Raw genomic sequence first — 13,793 nt, forward strand, 5'->3', positions numbered from 1 at the left:
TGTCTATGTTTAGTTTTTTGCTCCCCTCTGCTTTAAATGCTCTGGTTACCATAAGTCTAATTGTGCAGAGCTCAGAATCCTGCAAACTGCTCAAATATCTCTATAGAGGTAAGGAGAGAAGCTAAGCATGAAATAACGCATTTTTCATGTCAGCTCTCTGGATCTTTGCAAAAGGCATCTAGCTGTGGCATTTTACCAGGTAACCAACATTCAAGTAGCCCTCAGTGCAAAAATATTGCCTCACTCTGTACAATAAACCAGCTTAATTTTGTGCTAAGTGTCCTTTCTCCCCTTCTGATCTCGCAGAAACTCTTCTCTCAAGACTTCAGTTTAGTATTGTCACTTGTTTCTACATGAAATAAAGCAACTTTTCTTCTTGCAAACAGAAACTTGGGCTGTAGCCCCTGGTATTTATCATCTCTGCAGGTCTAGTTTAGATTCTGGCTGGCTTTGAACCTGCTCTTGTAGATGCCGTGACACTAGGATCCAACACCTACTGACTGAGCAATTTAAGACCAAACACCTTTTGTGTTTATTCAGAACAAAAGCGCCCAAGAGAACAGAGCCTACAGATAAAGCTCAGCCTGTGCTCATGCCTGCCTCTCCCTGAGCTCTGCCATTTCTGCAGCTAAGGAATAGCCACCCCTTTATACTCCCACTGCAGAATTTCTTTATATCAGCTTCTATCAGCTGTTGTTGAACCTGGTCTTTAGATGAGCTTTCCAACTGGTTTTTTTTTTTTTTTTTTTTTGCTTATTTGTTTACTAGCTTTCTTTTTGGACACAGAAAGGCCTGAGCCCTGACAGAGTAAAGAAGATAGAACTCCCACCACACAGACATCTCCTTCTGCCTTGTGACTGCTTCTTCAAGTGCTTGTTTGGACTGTTTCTTTAGATCTACAATACTCTTCTGGTTTTCATTTGACACGCCAAACTAGAAAAACATCGCATTCAAAGGGCTTACAACTGGATTTATTAATAATCTTACCTGACTGCGGTCACACCCAGCATTACGGTTATTTACATGGTGATTCAATTCCATTACAATTCACGTGCTTTTATGGCTCAGACCAACATAGAATATAGTAATTGCCACTGAATAATAGAATTAGCTTAATTTAATCATGATTACAGACAAATATTGCCCATGACAAATAAAATTAAACCCAGGGGAGAGGGGGTAGGAGCTATGTAAATCACCCCAGTGCACTGGGTTCCCCACAGCAGTATGAATACGGGGACTTGTCCTCTGGAAACAGACAACTGGTACAGAGCCCACAAATACCCACAAGCACAAAAAATGCTTCAAATTTATATCCTGGCAACATGACTTAGATATATGCAGCAGCAACAATCTACTAAGGAAAAAATTCAGAGCTGCTCCCCTGTGAAATCACCAGTATGTTGTGACACAATCGACTTATCGCATTTACCATTTTGTGTGTGTGTGTGTGTGTGATAATTTGAGATCACATACCTGTGGTTTCTCCATTCCAGAAAGAATGTCTTGAACCCTTTTTGTTTCTGAATCGAATTCTGTAGAACAGAGAATGTGGAAATAGGAAGAAAAATCAATGACTAATCAAAAACATCAGCTGTATCAATAATTCTTCAGGAATTTGTGAAGAGGAGAGAAAGAGACATTACCTGTACAAAGCATCAGCTGTTTTGATCTTGTGAATTTAAGGTATGCAGTTACATGAATTAATATTTAAAGAATTATAAAAGAGAAAAAGGAGTTAATGAAACTTCCAGTAATTACAGATATTCAGAACGGTGGGATTACTTGTAGAGGTATCCTCCACAAACAATGTTGTTAATTGGGATTTGCTTTCACAGATCAAAACCATCCTGTTCCTAAAGCTCGGCTGTGGAAGATGCCCAGGGGTTTCTACAGCTCAGTTACTGCTGAACCTAATCCTGATTTGTTAACCAAACACATCCTTACTCCACCAGCTATGGAGCTGGGCTACTCGACTGCTCACCAGAGCACCAGGCTGCCAGAGAGGATGAACACCCTTCTTGCCCCCATGCAGGGAAACCCCAGTCTAGCTGTGCCCCGGGCCCCAGCACGCACCTACAGCTACCTGTCCTTAAATGCTGTTACCATTTAATGGTCAGAGCTCTTATAACAGCCACCTTCAACTATCAAAGTAACAAAAGTCATGCCAGGCTAATTTGGACACGCAACTAGCAGTAAAACATCCTCCCTCCCTGAGCCTTGTGCTTGGTACAGCAGCTCTTGCAACCGCTACACAGCATTATCACAGGGCAGGGTGTGAAATACTTCCCCTAAATTAGACAGATTAATTGGGCGCACAAGGTGCTGAAGAGGTGATCATCTGAGTGGTGGAATCAGCCTTTCCCCCATCCTCCCCCCACAAAAGTCTTGAGGTAAAACATCAGCTTAGAGTAATGAGGTGACACAAAGCAGCTTTATTCCTTTTGGACCGCAGCACAGAGAGGCCTCACTTTCCACTACAGTATTCTCTAATGGAAAACTAGGAATGCATTTTTTCTGGGGTCTTTTTGCCCCCCTTTTTTTTTTTTTTTTAAAAGTTAATGTAAAAGGTTTGTTCACCAAAACAGAAGAATACATCACAAAAAGCAAAATGAGCAAGACCTCTTCATAAAAAGCATACAAATTTGGCATAGGAAGCAAAAAATATTAATAAAGAAAAACTGGTAAGATCAGAGCAACAGCTTTTGCAAATGATTTCCCCAAAGCCTGACCTACTTCTTGTGGCCCAAGAATGTGTCTTTATTTTTGTCTGTGACCTGCTTTAAAAAAGTACATCTTCTTTTTAAAAATTCCATGTGCTCAGCTGCCAAAAAATGGAATTGGCTGAATGCTGATGGCAGAACTCCAGTGTAAATGCCCATCTCTCCCTACAAGTATGCACCTTATGTGGAGTAGGAATGACAGATCTCCTGCTTCATGCATTCCTGGATTCCTTCCAGTCTCAGCCACTTGGAAAAGAAAGGAGTAGTAATAATTGAGGAGAAGAGGATATCATGGTTGTTTTTTTCCATAGTAGATAACCCTTAGAGTGTATTATAAAGTGTATAAACTGGTAGGATTTATCCAGCATAAGAAAATACCGACTTGAAAACTACACAGATGGACTAAAACGGCTAAGGAAAAGGTTAAGATGCTGATCCAAGTGAAAATGTCAAAGTTTGGGGTGTTTCAGAATTCAGGGTTCCCTTCAGCATCAGTACAGAAGGAGAACTGTGCCACAAAAGCCTGGATCCAGATCTGGAAACTGCGGAGGTCCTGTAGGCTTATCTTGAAGGGATGCTAATCAGAAGCAGCTTCTGCAGCTACAGAGTGTAACAAAAATGCTGCTACTATTTTATTGAAAGTTTATAGTTATTATGTCACCCCTAATTACAACCCCCAGAAGCTAAGCGTGAATCATTCTCAACCTTAAATCCCAAACATGTGGACTGAATTTTCTTTCCTCTCTCTGCTTTCTAGCAAGGATGCTATCTGTGTCACACTAAGCAGGAGAAGAAAATAAACCCTGAAGCCCAAAGAAATCTCACTTCCCTCTCCTGTGACAAACAATCACTTTGCACAGTAATTAAGTCCTCTGAACCTTGCACGTCACAGCTGAAGGCTCAAACTTCAAATACAGGAACTGACTTTAAGACCTAAGGCAGTTGGGCATACCCAGCAAATAAAAAATGAGAAGTACACTAGACTTCTCAGTGAAGGGTCCTACTAAGGAAATTTTTTATATCAACTCTCCAAATATGTAGCTTGTTCACAAGAAGGCTCTGAGTACCAGATACACTGTAGCTTTCAGTTATTAAGGGCATGTGGTTATTTATGTGGACAATGTGGATATATAAACCAAAAGTTTATACAGATAAACTGAAGGTGGAAGAAAAGAAATCTTCTCCAAAGATTTTGGGTAGAGTAAGAGAGGGAACGGGACACACACAGACCTAAGGTGACAAAGTGTGTGCAAAAAAATTCAGAATTTAATTTCAAGTTGATGAATAATATGTATGTGAATGGGCACTGCATCACATTTTCTAAGGAATAAGATGTATCAGACGATGCACATATGCTGACCACCTATGTCATATATCCCCCACGCCGAACCCGAGTGTTCACACGTGAGAAGCGGCAGGTGCAAGGCATCACTTGCACACATAGCACACACACCAACCACTTCACGTGTGTAGAGCCGGTGTACCCCAGGTCACTGATTTGCTAATGCTGTGAACCATTTTACAAGAACAACAGCAAAGAAAAGTCTATAGTAAGGAGTGCCCTTTCATCACAAGGTTTGAAATCACTGTATCATATGGGAAGGACAGTGTGTGCCTTTGAGCCCTGCACTGAATTCAAACCAAAAAATCCCCATGAATAACAGGTAATGATGCCCTGTGAAAATAGAGCAAATGTAAAATCAAGGACAAAAAGCAATAACTATGCACGGGTGATGTCTATAATAGCATCAGAGAATAGGTCAGGTTGGAAGAGGACCTCAGGAAAGGTGATCAAGCTCAACCTCCGTCTGAAAGCTAGGAAAATTCAAAAAAAAAAAAAACCAGCATAAAACTGCCCATGGAAAAGCTTGTTAATAAAACTGAAGCCACTGGTTTTGGGAGAGATAAAGTAGCCCACAAAATTTTCACCTTCCTTTTAGTATTTCAAATACTTAGTTTCCCATTTCAAAAGCCATAAAAAATTCTCATGCTTCTATGGATGGTTGATCTCATTTGAGTAATAAACATAATTATTCATAGTCTCCCAAGCTAGATTAAGGAGAATAAGACCTGTCCTGAATCCCCTCCTCAGTAGGGAAGTTGGTCTTACCTGCCAATCTCTCTCATAACACATTAAGTATCAAGATCAACATCTTTCTCTCAAGCCAACAAAGAGCAGAAATCCTTCTGAAATAGCAAATGATAGAGAAGAAGAAAAATGTATGCTCTACGCTGATAATACAGAATTGGTGAATAGCCTTTTTTTCCTAGCTCACTCTTATTGTTACTCATCAGCCACTGAGGACTCTTCTACTAATTAGCTCACTGGAAAATAATCCTCATTTAGGGATGAGGAGCATCTCCCAGACATCACAGATGAAATGGTGGAAAGGTGGGGAACAACAGGAGGAAGGAAAGGGGAAGACTTGATGTAAAACAGGAGACTAAAATTCAGAAAAATTACCTACAACGATTCAGGAAAGCTGGTGGGTGGCTGAGCACGATTCACCTACTTAGCACTAACTGTCCTTGAATAACAGAGAGATTATTTGCTTTTACATCTTTGTCCCTTCCTCAGCTGACCGAGCACTGAGTATCTGATGCGAACACATAAAAGCTCTATATGTCAACCCCCTGACATTAACACTGGGGCTTGCAGAGACAGGCAGCACACATGTGCTCCTTTCCTCCTTTGCCATCAGGAACAGAAGTTCAGTCACGTCAAGGAAGAGCCCAACTAACACTTCAGGTCATTGTCCCGTTATAACTTTTCCTCTCAACATCTGCTCCCCACATCTGCCGTGGCAAAACTCTTCCTTGGAGGAGGAAGCTGGGGGTGGGGATGAATTCCTTGTGAATGCTCAACGGGGTCCTCTGAGGGACAGTACAAAAATCTAAGTTATCCTGTAGATCTCTGTGTCTAAGAGATATTATAGCTGTCCCAAGCCACAGCATTAGGTTCTCATTCCCAGGCTGCTGGTTATTTGGATCCAATCTTTCAGACTATCCTTTTGTAGCAGAGAGGCCAGCTGTAAGACCTGGACCACATCTAAGTTTGTATTTTGGTCATCTCTCTTTTTTCAGAGTTTTGGGTCATAACCAAAACTCCACAGATATAACCAAGAGTAAATGTCCCTAAAAATTATTTTCCCAGCAGCTGTTTGGTGCTAACAGGGTTTCAATGTTAAGTCTTGCTGAACTAAAGCCTTTTATTTTATGCTTCTGTTAGCCTGCGTCTATGTTCCTTTCTGCACGTACAGTACAAATATGATTTTCAGACCTTTCCAATCGTACTTTTGAACACCAAGCAAAGCTTTAAAAAACATGAAAAAAAAAAACTTGTCATTTCAAGGTAAGTTTGACATGTCCATGAATAGTTTTCATGTTTGCATGAACAGCAGCTGTGCATGTAAATGGTTTGAAATAGCTAAAAGCTCTAAAACTAATTAAGATTTTCCCATTGCAAATACACATTTTAGGTTTGTTCTGCATTCTTTCCTTCACAGAGAGGAAAAGGTCCAGCTCAAGACTTAGCTTCTGGCCACAGAAAGTATTTACTGTTTCAACAGGACTTCCATTCCAAGGGAATGACATCAGCACTAGCACTTTGCAAACTTTAAGTCTAATTCTCAAGCAGAGCTCCATGCTCACAGATATGCCAGTCATAACATGACATGCTTTCTCAGAATTTGTTCCAGATTTATTGGGGCTGTGACCGGCTTTAATGCTAGGAAAGATCTTTTATCAGTCACGTACAGCACAACCTACAACCCGCAAGAAAATGAACTCTTCAAAACACAGCCCAGCCCCTTTGTGAACTGCTGGCTGGTGTCTGAGCTTAAGACACAAAAGAAGAACACATACAAGACTTCATTTCAGAGAATTGTAGAAATACACATTAAAAAACTCCTTGTACAAGAACAAACCTAAAACTGCAGATGCTGTGCTGCAGCTGAGTCACAGACAGCAGGACCGGAGGGGATGTGACACGGACATCAAGTCCGTCCTCCTACACAGAAACATGGTCATCTGCACCTAAACCATTCCTGAGAGACATCGGCCTAACCCATTTTTCAACAAATAAATAAAAATTAAATAAATAACCTTCTGTACCATGATGGTGGCAATCTCAAAACTTCCTTGGATAGGCAATCTACCACAGTGTCTAATTCTCATCATTGAGAAGATTATCCCCTCAACCTTCCCTACTGCACCTTAAACTTACTACTTCTTTCCTGCACACTCACCTCAGGTGAGTTCATCACCACTTTGTTGCAAACTTTCACACACTTGAAGGCATTTTTTCCTCTTTAAATGAAGCAAGCTCATTTCTTCCATATCTGTACCGACCAGATCACAGATCCCGCTTACCACTGTCCTCTGGAATGTTTTTTAAATTGGTCTCCATCCTTCTGAAGATGCAGTAGCAGCCCTGGCCACCCCACTCCAGACAAGGCCCTAGCAGCACCAACTAAGGAGCGACACACTCATTTACAGAGCTCGCTTTGAGGTTTCTTTTTCTCTTTGTCTATAGAGTAACTTGACTCTTGGGTTCTGTAGTCTACTATACCCCCCAGAACTACTGTGCAGAACTACCACATAGTATAAAAAAAAAAAGGCAGGTTTGAGCAGGGCTGGCTGAAATGGAGTACTTTGCTCTTGTCTTGATCAAACTTTTTCTTTCAAGGCCATTTGAGCTCTCCTCCTGTACTGTCCCCCTTCCCTCCCCCTTAACCCACCAAGCACTCTCAGCCCTATTAGAGCCTGATATGGAATATAATTTAATAAGCATCAATCTTTATTCCATCCCTCAAGTCCTTAATGAAAATATTGAATAAAATTAGACCTAGGACAGATTCCTGCCTAATCCAGTTTGATGTGTCTTTCCAGTTTGTCAGGGAGGCAGTCCGGTGCAGGGCAGGGTCATGGCTAAACTGCAGGGCTATGTACAGATGTAATAATGAGAAGAGCAAATCCAGCGTCACACTGAACACACCACGCTTTATAAAACTCTTCTGAGCACCACTTCGATAACTGGCAAAACTGGGGAGCTCTTCAGAATCAAAAACTTGTGAAAGAAACACTTGTATTCAAAACAGTCAATCACAACCATGCTAAAATATAATACAAATATCTGGATGAGATTTCTAAATATTAAATATTTCAAGTTTCTGCCAATTACATGAAAGCTAATAAAAACATTAGCAATAAAAAACAACTTCAGCTCCTATGTCCAAGGTAGAGAGATTGGCGTTATTCAACTTCAAGAAAAGATCCAATTCTTGAAAGGTGTTCTAGTTCTTAAATAATTGCCGTGTATAAGCATCTCACCTCTTCTTCATTTCTAAGAGCCTTCCCACTGTTGCTATATTAATTCTCCTGCTAAAATGCTTTGCTTGATGTTTACAAGCTTGTCTTTCAGTATTTGATCTTAAAGACCAAATCATATGTAGGTAGCAAAAAAAAAAAATATCAAACCACTCCCTCAATAACTGAAGGCAAACAAAACAAAAACCCTGCATAAACCCCAGAAACTTACATTTTCAGATCTCAAATAAAAAAAAATAAAATAAAATCTTTAGCCATCCTGACTCACTGGGACTTAAAGCAAAGGACAACCGGCATGGCTGCCTCAACATCCTTGTATTTTAGGCATGAATTTAACCACATTTCAAAGATGTCCTGGCCACAGTCCATATCTGTTAACCTGACAGTTTTACCTTGACTGCTTCAGTATCCTATTGTCAATAAGGCACAATACTCCAAAACAGGTGGAGTACAAATTCACATCATATGGTTTGTCTCTCTGTTTCAAGACATCCTTCTTTTGCTAAAGGTATCTGCTATTGCACAGATAAGCATCAGATGTTTTCACATCAAGCAGATGTGGAAGAACTCAGATGTATGTAATGAAGTCAATTCTGCTAAAATGTGTTTTAAAAATAAATGTAAGCACATTCAGTCCTCTCCCGCAATATTGTTTTGATGTATATTCTTCATTGGGATGGAGCAAGGAAAATATGATCAGTAGTAACCTACAAGGGAAATGAAATGCTGGATGCAAGGGACAAACGGAGTCTAAGTGACATGTTGGGTTTGTTTTTCTCTGCTTCTTTGCTGCTACTGCTGGAAGACAGCAATAACAACTCCTACTTTATTGGCTAAAGATCTGAGTGAATTCCTACTGTGAACACGCAGTTGGTCCATTAGAAGGCAGAAAAGGGCTTTCTTAGTAAAATAGAGCCACCCCCCCATTTTTATTACATACATTTTACATCTTAAGAAAGTGCTTTGTACATCTCACAAAGAAGATAACAGAGGCAATGTGCCTCATATGGCTGCAGCTGGCTGGTTTTGAAGGAACACCAAATTAAACAATGACATAACCCACAGAAACAGAGAAAGCCCAAGCTGAATCTGCTGGAACAACAAACTGCTTCCACAGAGAACCTCTTTTTGGAGTGCTCTCTTTTGGACTTTTGACTTGCTTTACCTTCTTTTCTGTGTCAAAATATTTTATTTTGTAACAGCAGCCACCACTCTACGTGGGTTTGAGAAGACAGCAAAAGCTTTGCAGGTAAACAGGGGCTGACTAGCAGACTGCCACAGGCAATGGCCATGCCTCCATCTTTTTAACAAGTACACTTTTAAAAAAATGGCACAGCTGATTCATACAAAAGTAGCTAACTAACCAAGAGTAACTATTTAAAATTATGTTGATTTTTATGAGCATCGTTTCAATGCTACAGGCTGCAATTTCGAAGCACTCTTCTAAGTTGTGTTGGCATAGGCAGAACTCCTGCTTGAGCAGGCAGGCAAGCATCCCCGCGTGCGAGACGAGTGGATATGTGCTACGTGGCAATGCCTCCTCATGCGAGCAAACCTCCTATGTATGACAGCTATTAAAAAACTTGAAGCTTTGTGGCTAAAAATCTTGAGTTTCTCCAATTTGATCTAACTCGCCACCCATATGAGCTTAGAGACACAGCAGGTCTGCCTTTTGGCCCAGGAGGGACATGCAGCGCTGCCCCATGGCTTGCACACTGTATTTGCACCAGAACGAGCAGCAGCTCAGTGCCATAACTCACTAGGTAGGTAGTACAGGCAGACTTTGAAAATAAGTTTTTCTTCTCTAGTCTTGTCCCTTCCATATGAGCATTAGATACTACTATCCCATAGGCCACTGCAGTTCACCAACTGTGATATTATGAGACTGAAGTAAATGGTTAAAAAGAAGATACACAATCAATACTTTCCAATTAAGGAATTATTTTAATCCATCATTGTCCCTGCGCCTTAAGCAAGGTGTAGGAAGGTGCCTCAGGACTGCTGAGAGAACTGTTGTAGTAAGTGAAATTATTTGTGTTTCTTTGTTTTTAAAAAAGCATTACCTCCCTTCTTTCTTGACTTTCTTCCTTTTCTCTATCATTTCTGATTTGCTTGGATTTATAGGAGCTGCATGTAATTGATACATCTTTGCAGAACATTTTTCTACCTACTCCTTCAGGAATTTGTAAGCAGTCTACCTGCAGTTGCCATTAATGCCTTTAATTTCTAACAACAAGAGATTTTTTTGATTTGACAAGGAGATTAAAAGGTCCTCCTAAAACCTTCCTGGAGCTCCTGACTCCCACCTTCCAGGTAAAAATCTGATGTTTCATTCCTCCTACAAACTTTGCCAGCAAACGCTGATCTTTGCCTAGATTATAATGAAGTTCTTCAAACCTCTCATAAGTTTCTACGCTATAGTTGGGATGTGTGGCATTGCCTTACCCTTAACTCCTTTCATTTATTTGTGTACTACTTCATCCTTTCCGCCTCTTGGTTCTCCTCATTCCCTGTCGCTTTAGTCTGTGACTGTCTGTCTGTCTGGCCTTCGTTAGTATTCAAGAGCCAGGGTACAACCTGGCACAGCTGCCTCCGGCAGCCCTCCAAGTCTGATGAACCGAGTGGTCATTCAAAAGGAGAAGTAACTTCTGCAAAGATCACCATCTTACTATTTTATTACAACCCCAGGCTGCCACAAGTGACAGGGCCATAAAAGCCCTACAGGTTTCTCCAGGCCAAGGCAGGAGGAGGAGGGGAGGGACAACCGCGCAGCCAAGATGCTCACGCTCCTTAAAACGTGAAAGGCCTCGATAGCGGCTCAAAAGGCCGTCTGATGCCAGCTGTGAAATGACGTTATCTGGCATTTACAGAGGCAAGATTTCCTCTCCAAAAGTAAAGGCTCCCTTCAATCACGGCAACTGACTCTCAGCTGCCGGGTGAAGCGAGAGCCTGAGCACCACAAATGCAAATAGTGAAAGGAGTCTCATGAATTCTCCTTACACTAATGAGAAGCACAAGTTTGACAGCAACCAAAAATTAGTGTCTTCTCTTCCCAACTGGGTCACCGACGGCTCCACTGCATCCCACTACCAGCAGCAGACAGCATGGGCATGGTTTTGTCTCTATCACTCTTTGGTGCCCCTGCTGAGACAGCTACAGCAGGTCCTCCCACGGCAGAGGTGACCCTGTACCCTCCAAGAACTGAGGTGGAAAATATAATCCCCATCAAACACACACTCTGACAAGTCTCCAGTGTTACCAGTCTAGGGTTTTAAATCCTATGAGTGCTGCCCCATGCCAATCAGGAAATATTTTTTCTCTGAAATACTATCTTCAGTACAGGGGGACAATGGCATCAGTATTGAGCCCAAAATAAAACTTACTTTTTCTTGACCTTTAAAAATATGACCATAAGAAAAATGGCCAATAAAAGCCTTTGATAATCTGCCCGTTATACACAATAATAGTATTTTCTCGTTCAAACACTAAACTAGCACAATAACCTGCAAAACTGCATATTTGCACAGGAAAACAATCAGACAGCACAGCCGAAACAGACTCCATGGGAGCTCCAAACTTGGTTGGGATTAAACGGAGCGCCTCAGCCAAAATTAACAACCTCCTTGGCAATGAACCTTGTAAAGCCACTGAGTTATTACAACAATATGAAGGCAGCAGAGCACTTCCCCAGTGCAAAGGCATAAGGCTGCCCATTATAGTCTAAGCAACTTTAAAAAAACCAATTACAAGCCAAATTTTGCCCTCAGTCACAACTCCTCAGCATTGCCTGAATCAATGAAGAAATTAATGGAGAAATGTCTTCTTTAGATTTCACCATGGGTAATGAAAAGTGCTTTGAGATGCTAGATTTTAGCGATAACCACTATTTCACTCTCAGGAACAGAGTCAGAGCGAGCTATTCATCCTCTACGAGAAGGTAAACAGGGAAAACTTTCTCTAAAGCAGGGCAAATAGAGAAAATGTGTCATCTTTTCACTGTTCTTGACTTCATATTAACATCTACATTTAAGAAGAAATTTTATTTCTAGGCACTACTTATACTACCTGCATCTATTTAAAAGAGGTTAGTCTCCAGAGGAAAAGTCTGTTTTTAAGAAAAAAAATAAATCACTCCAAATTATAATGCCTGAAATACAAAGATTTTTCATGGAGTCTGCACTGGGATTTTTCACTGTCAACCTAGTGAATGTCTGCAGAGTCATGGTATTTTTTGAATGAACTCCAGCCCAGTTTTTCTGTTACCAATGTAAATTATTGACCTATTTTTCCAGATGAAAACTATGAAACAATCTGATTGCAATGAGTGGTGGGGGAGATTGCAGTAATTCAGGAAAAGAAACTTTTTTTTCTTTCCACTCAGCCCAGGCACTACAGCTCAGAGATGGGGAAGATGAAGAGCTTCCACTCCCCTCTTTAAATCAACCCAAATGCCTACAGATTGACAGCAGAACAGAAATAAGTTATCTTCCTTGTGACAGATGACAATCAACTTGCTCGACTAATCCCAGCCTAATTTGTTTTGCAGTCAAGTCTGAATGATGAACTATGACTATGTGAGCTAGAAATATATTAAACAGAACATTTAATAAAGATCAGGTGCTAAATTCCCACAATGTGAAAAGGCTGACGTGATGTTATCGGTGCCCTGCCATGCCTGTGATGTGAAGAGTGCAGTCAAGAGTGTTTCAAAACCCTGATCTACAATGTCTGTACTAATTAACTACTAGTGAGCTGGAAGAACCGCCTGTGTAATCAGCAGTCTTGTATGGGACAAGGGCAACATACAATCTCAGATATCTGCACAACCAGTTTCGCCACTGAGAATCTTTCCAAATATTTAAAATTTTACAGAAATATCCACCTGATTATAGCTCACTAGGAAAGCTTCAACGAAGTTACAGGAATTTCAACTCGATCTGGATTTCATTGTGGAGATGAAATTCAGGCAAAAGTCACATGCATCACGGTAAATCAAAGCAGCTGCTTCTAAGCACAGCTCCTTACAGAAAAAAAAAATAAACAAAAACCCAAATGCAAGCTTCAGGACAAAAATCTTCTGTAATAAACCTTGAAGAAAACTGAAATGGCTGCTTCATTTTAGAACCATGTCTATCCCTTCTGTTAACTGAAATACTCAAAGCATCACCCTGCATTTCGAAAAAGAAAAGTTCCCCCCCCAAGAAAATATACTGAAGGTCACAAAAACTTTTGAAATCAAATTCCACCCTTCCTCAGAAAAGGAAAACTAGCTAACGGGTTTTGAAGCACAGCCTAATAAAGTTAGGTAAACAAATCCCATTAACTTCAGCAGGACATGCAATTTCATTTCACCGCCTTTGCAAATCCAGATGAATATACAGATGGACATTGTTCAGAACATCTGGGTATATATATAAGGGTTGTTCATTAAATTATTGAAGTGGTTTATTTTTTATACTCCAGAGGGAGGAAACGTTCTACCTCTCCCCTATAAATACCCTCTCCCTTCTGGCTCAACATCCCAGACATTGCCAAATAAGGGAAACATGGTTCCCTTCCTTTGTCGGTGGTCCATGTTATCTCCTCTTAACTGGTGAGAACACACTGTTTATCTTGCTCTGAAGCTCTGAGACCTTCGTGCAACTCTTCTCCCCAGCACGGGGATTTAACCACTGAGCATTTAAGCAGGATGAAAATGTGCTTGGTATGGCTTTTTTCTGTTGGTTGGATATCTATAAATTA

The 13,793-nt window shown here is 40.7% G+C and overlaps 1 protein-coding gene across 1 annotated transcript in view; it reads right to left on the reverse strand.

The window, feature by feature from the left end:
- Positions 1-13,793, reverse strand: part of FNDC3B (fibronectin type III domain containing 3B) — a 209,527-nt gene that overhangs the window by 74,712 nt on the left and 121,022 nt on the right. The window contains exon 7 of the mRNA XM_074834262.1: positions 1,477-1,535. Coding sequence (XP_074690363.1) covers positions 1,477-1,535 — 59 coding nt within the window. The remainder of the gene's footprint in view (positions 1-1,476; positions 1,536-13,793) is intronic.

The sequence above is a fragment of the Strix aluco genome, chromosome 9, assembly GCF_031877795.1.
Source record: "Strix aluco isolate bStrAlu1 chromosome 9, bStrAlu1.hap1, whole genome shotgun sequence".
NCBI classification, from domain to species: Eukaryota; Metazoa; Chordata; class Aves; order Strigiformes; family Strigidae; genus Strix; species Strix aluco.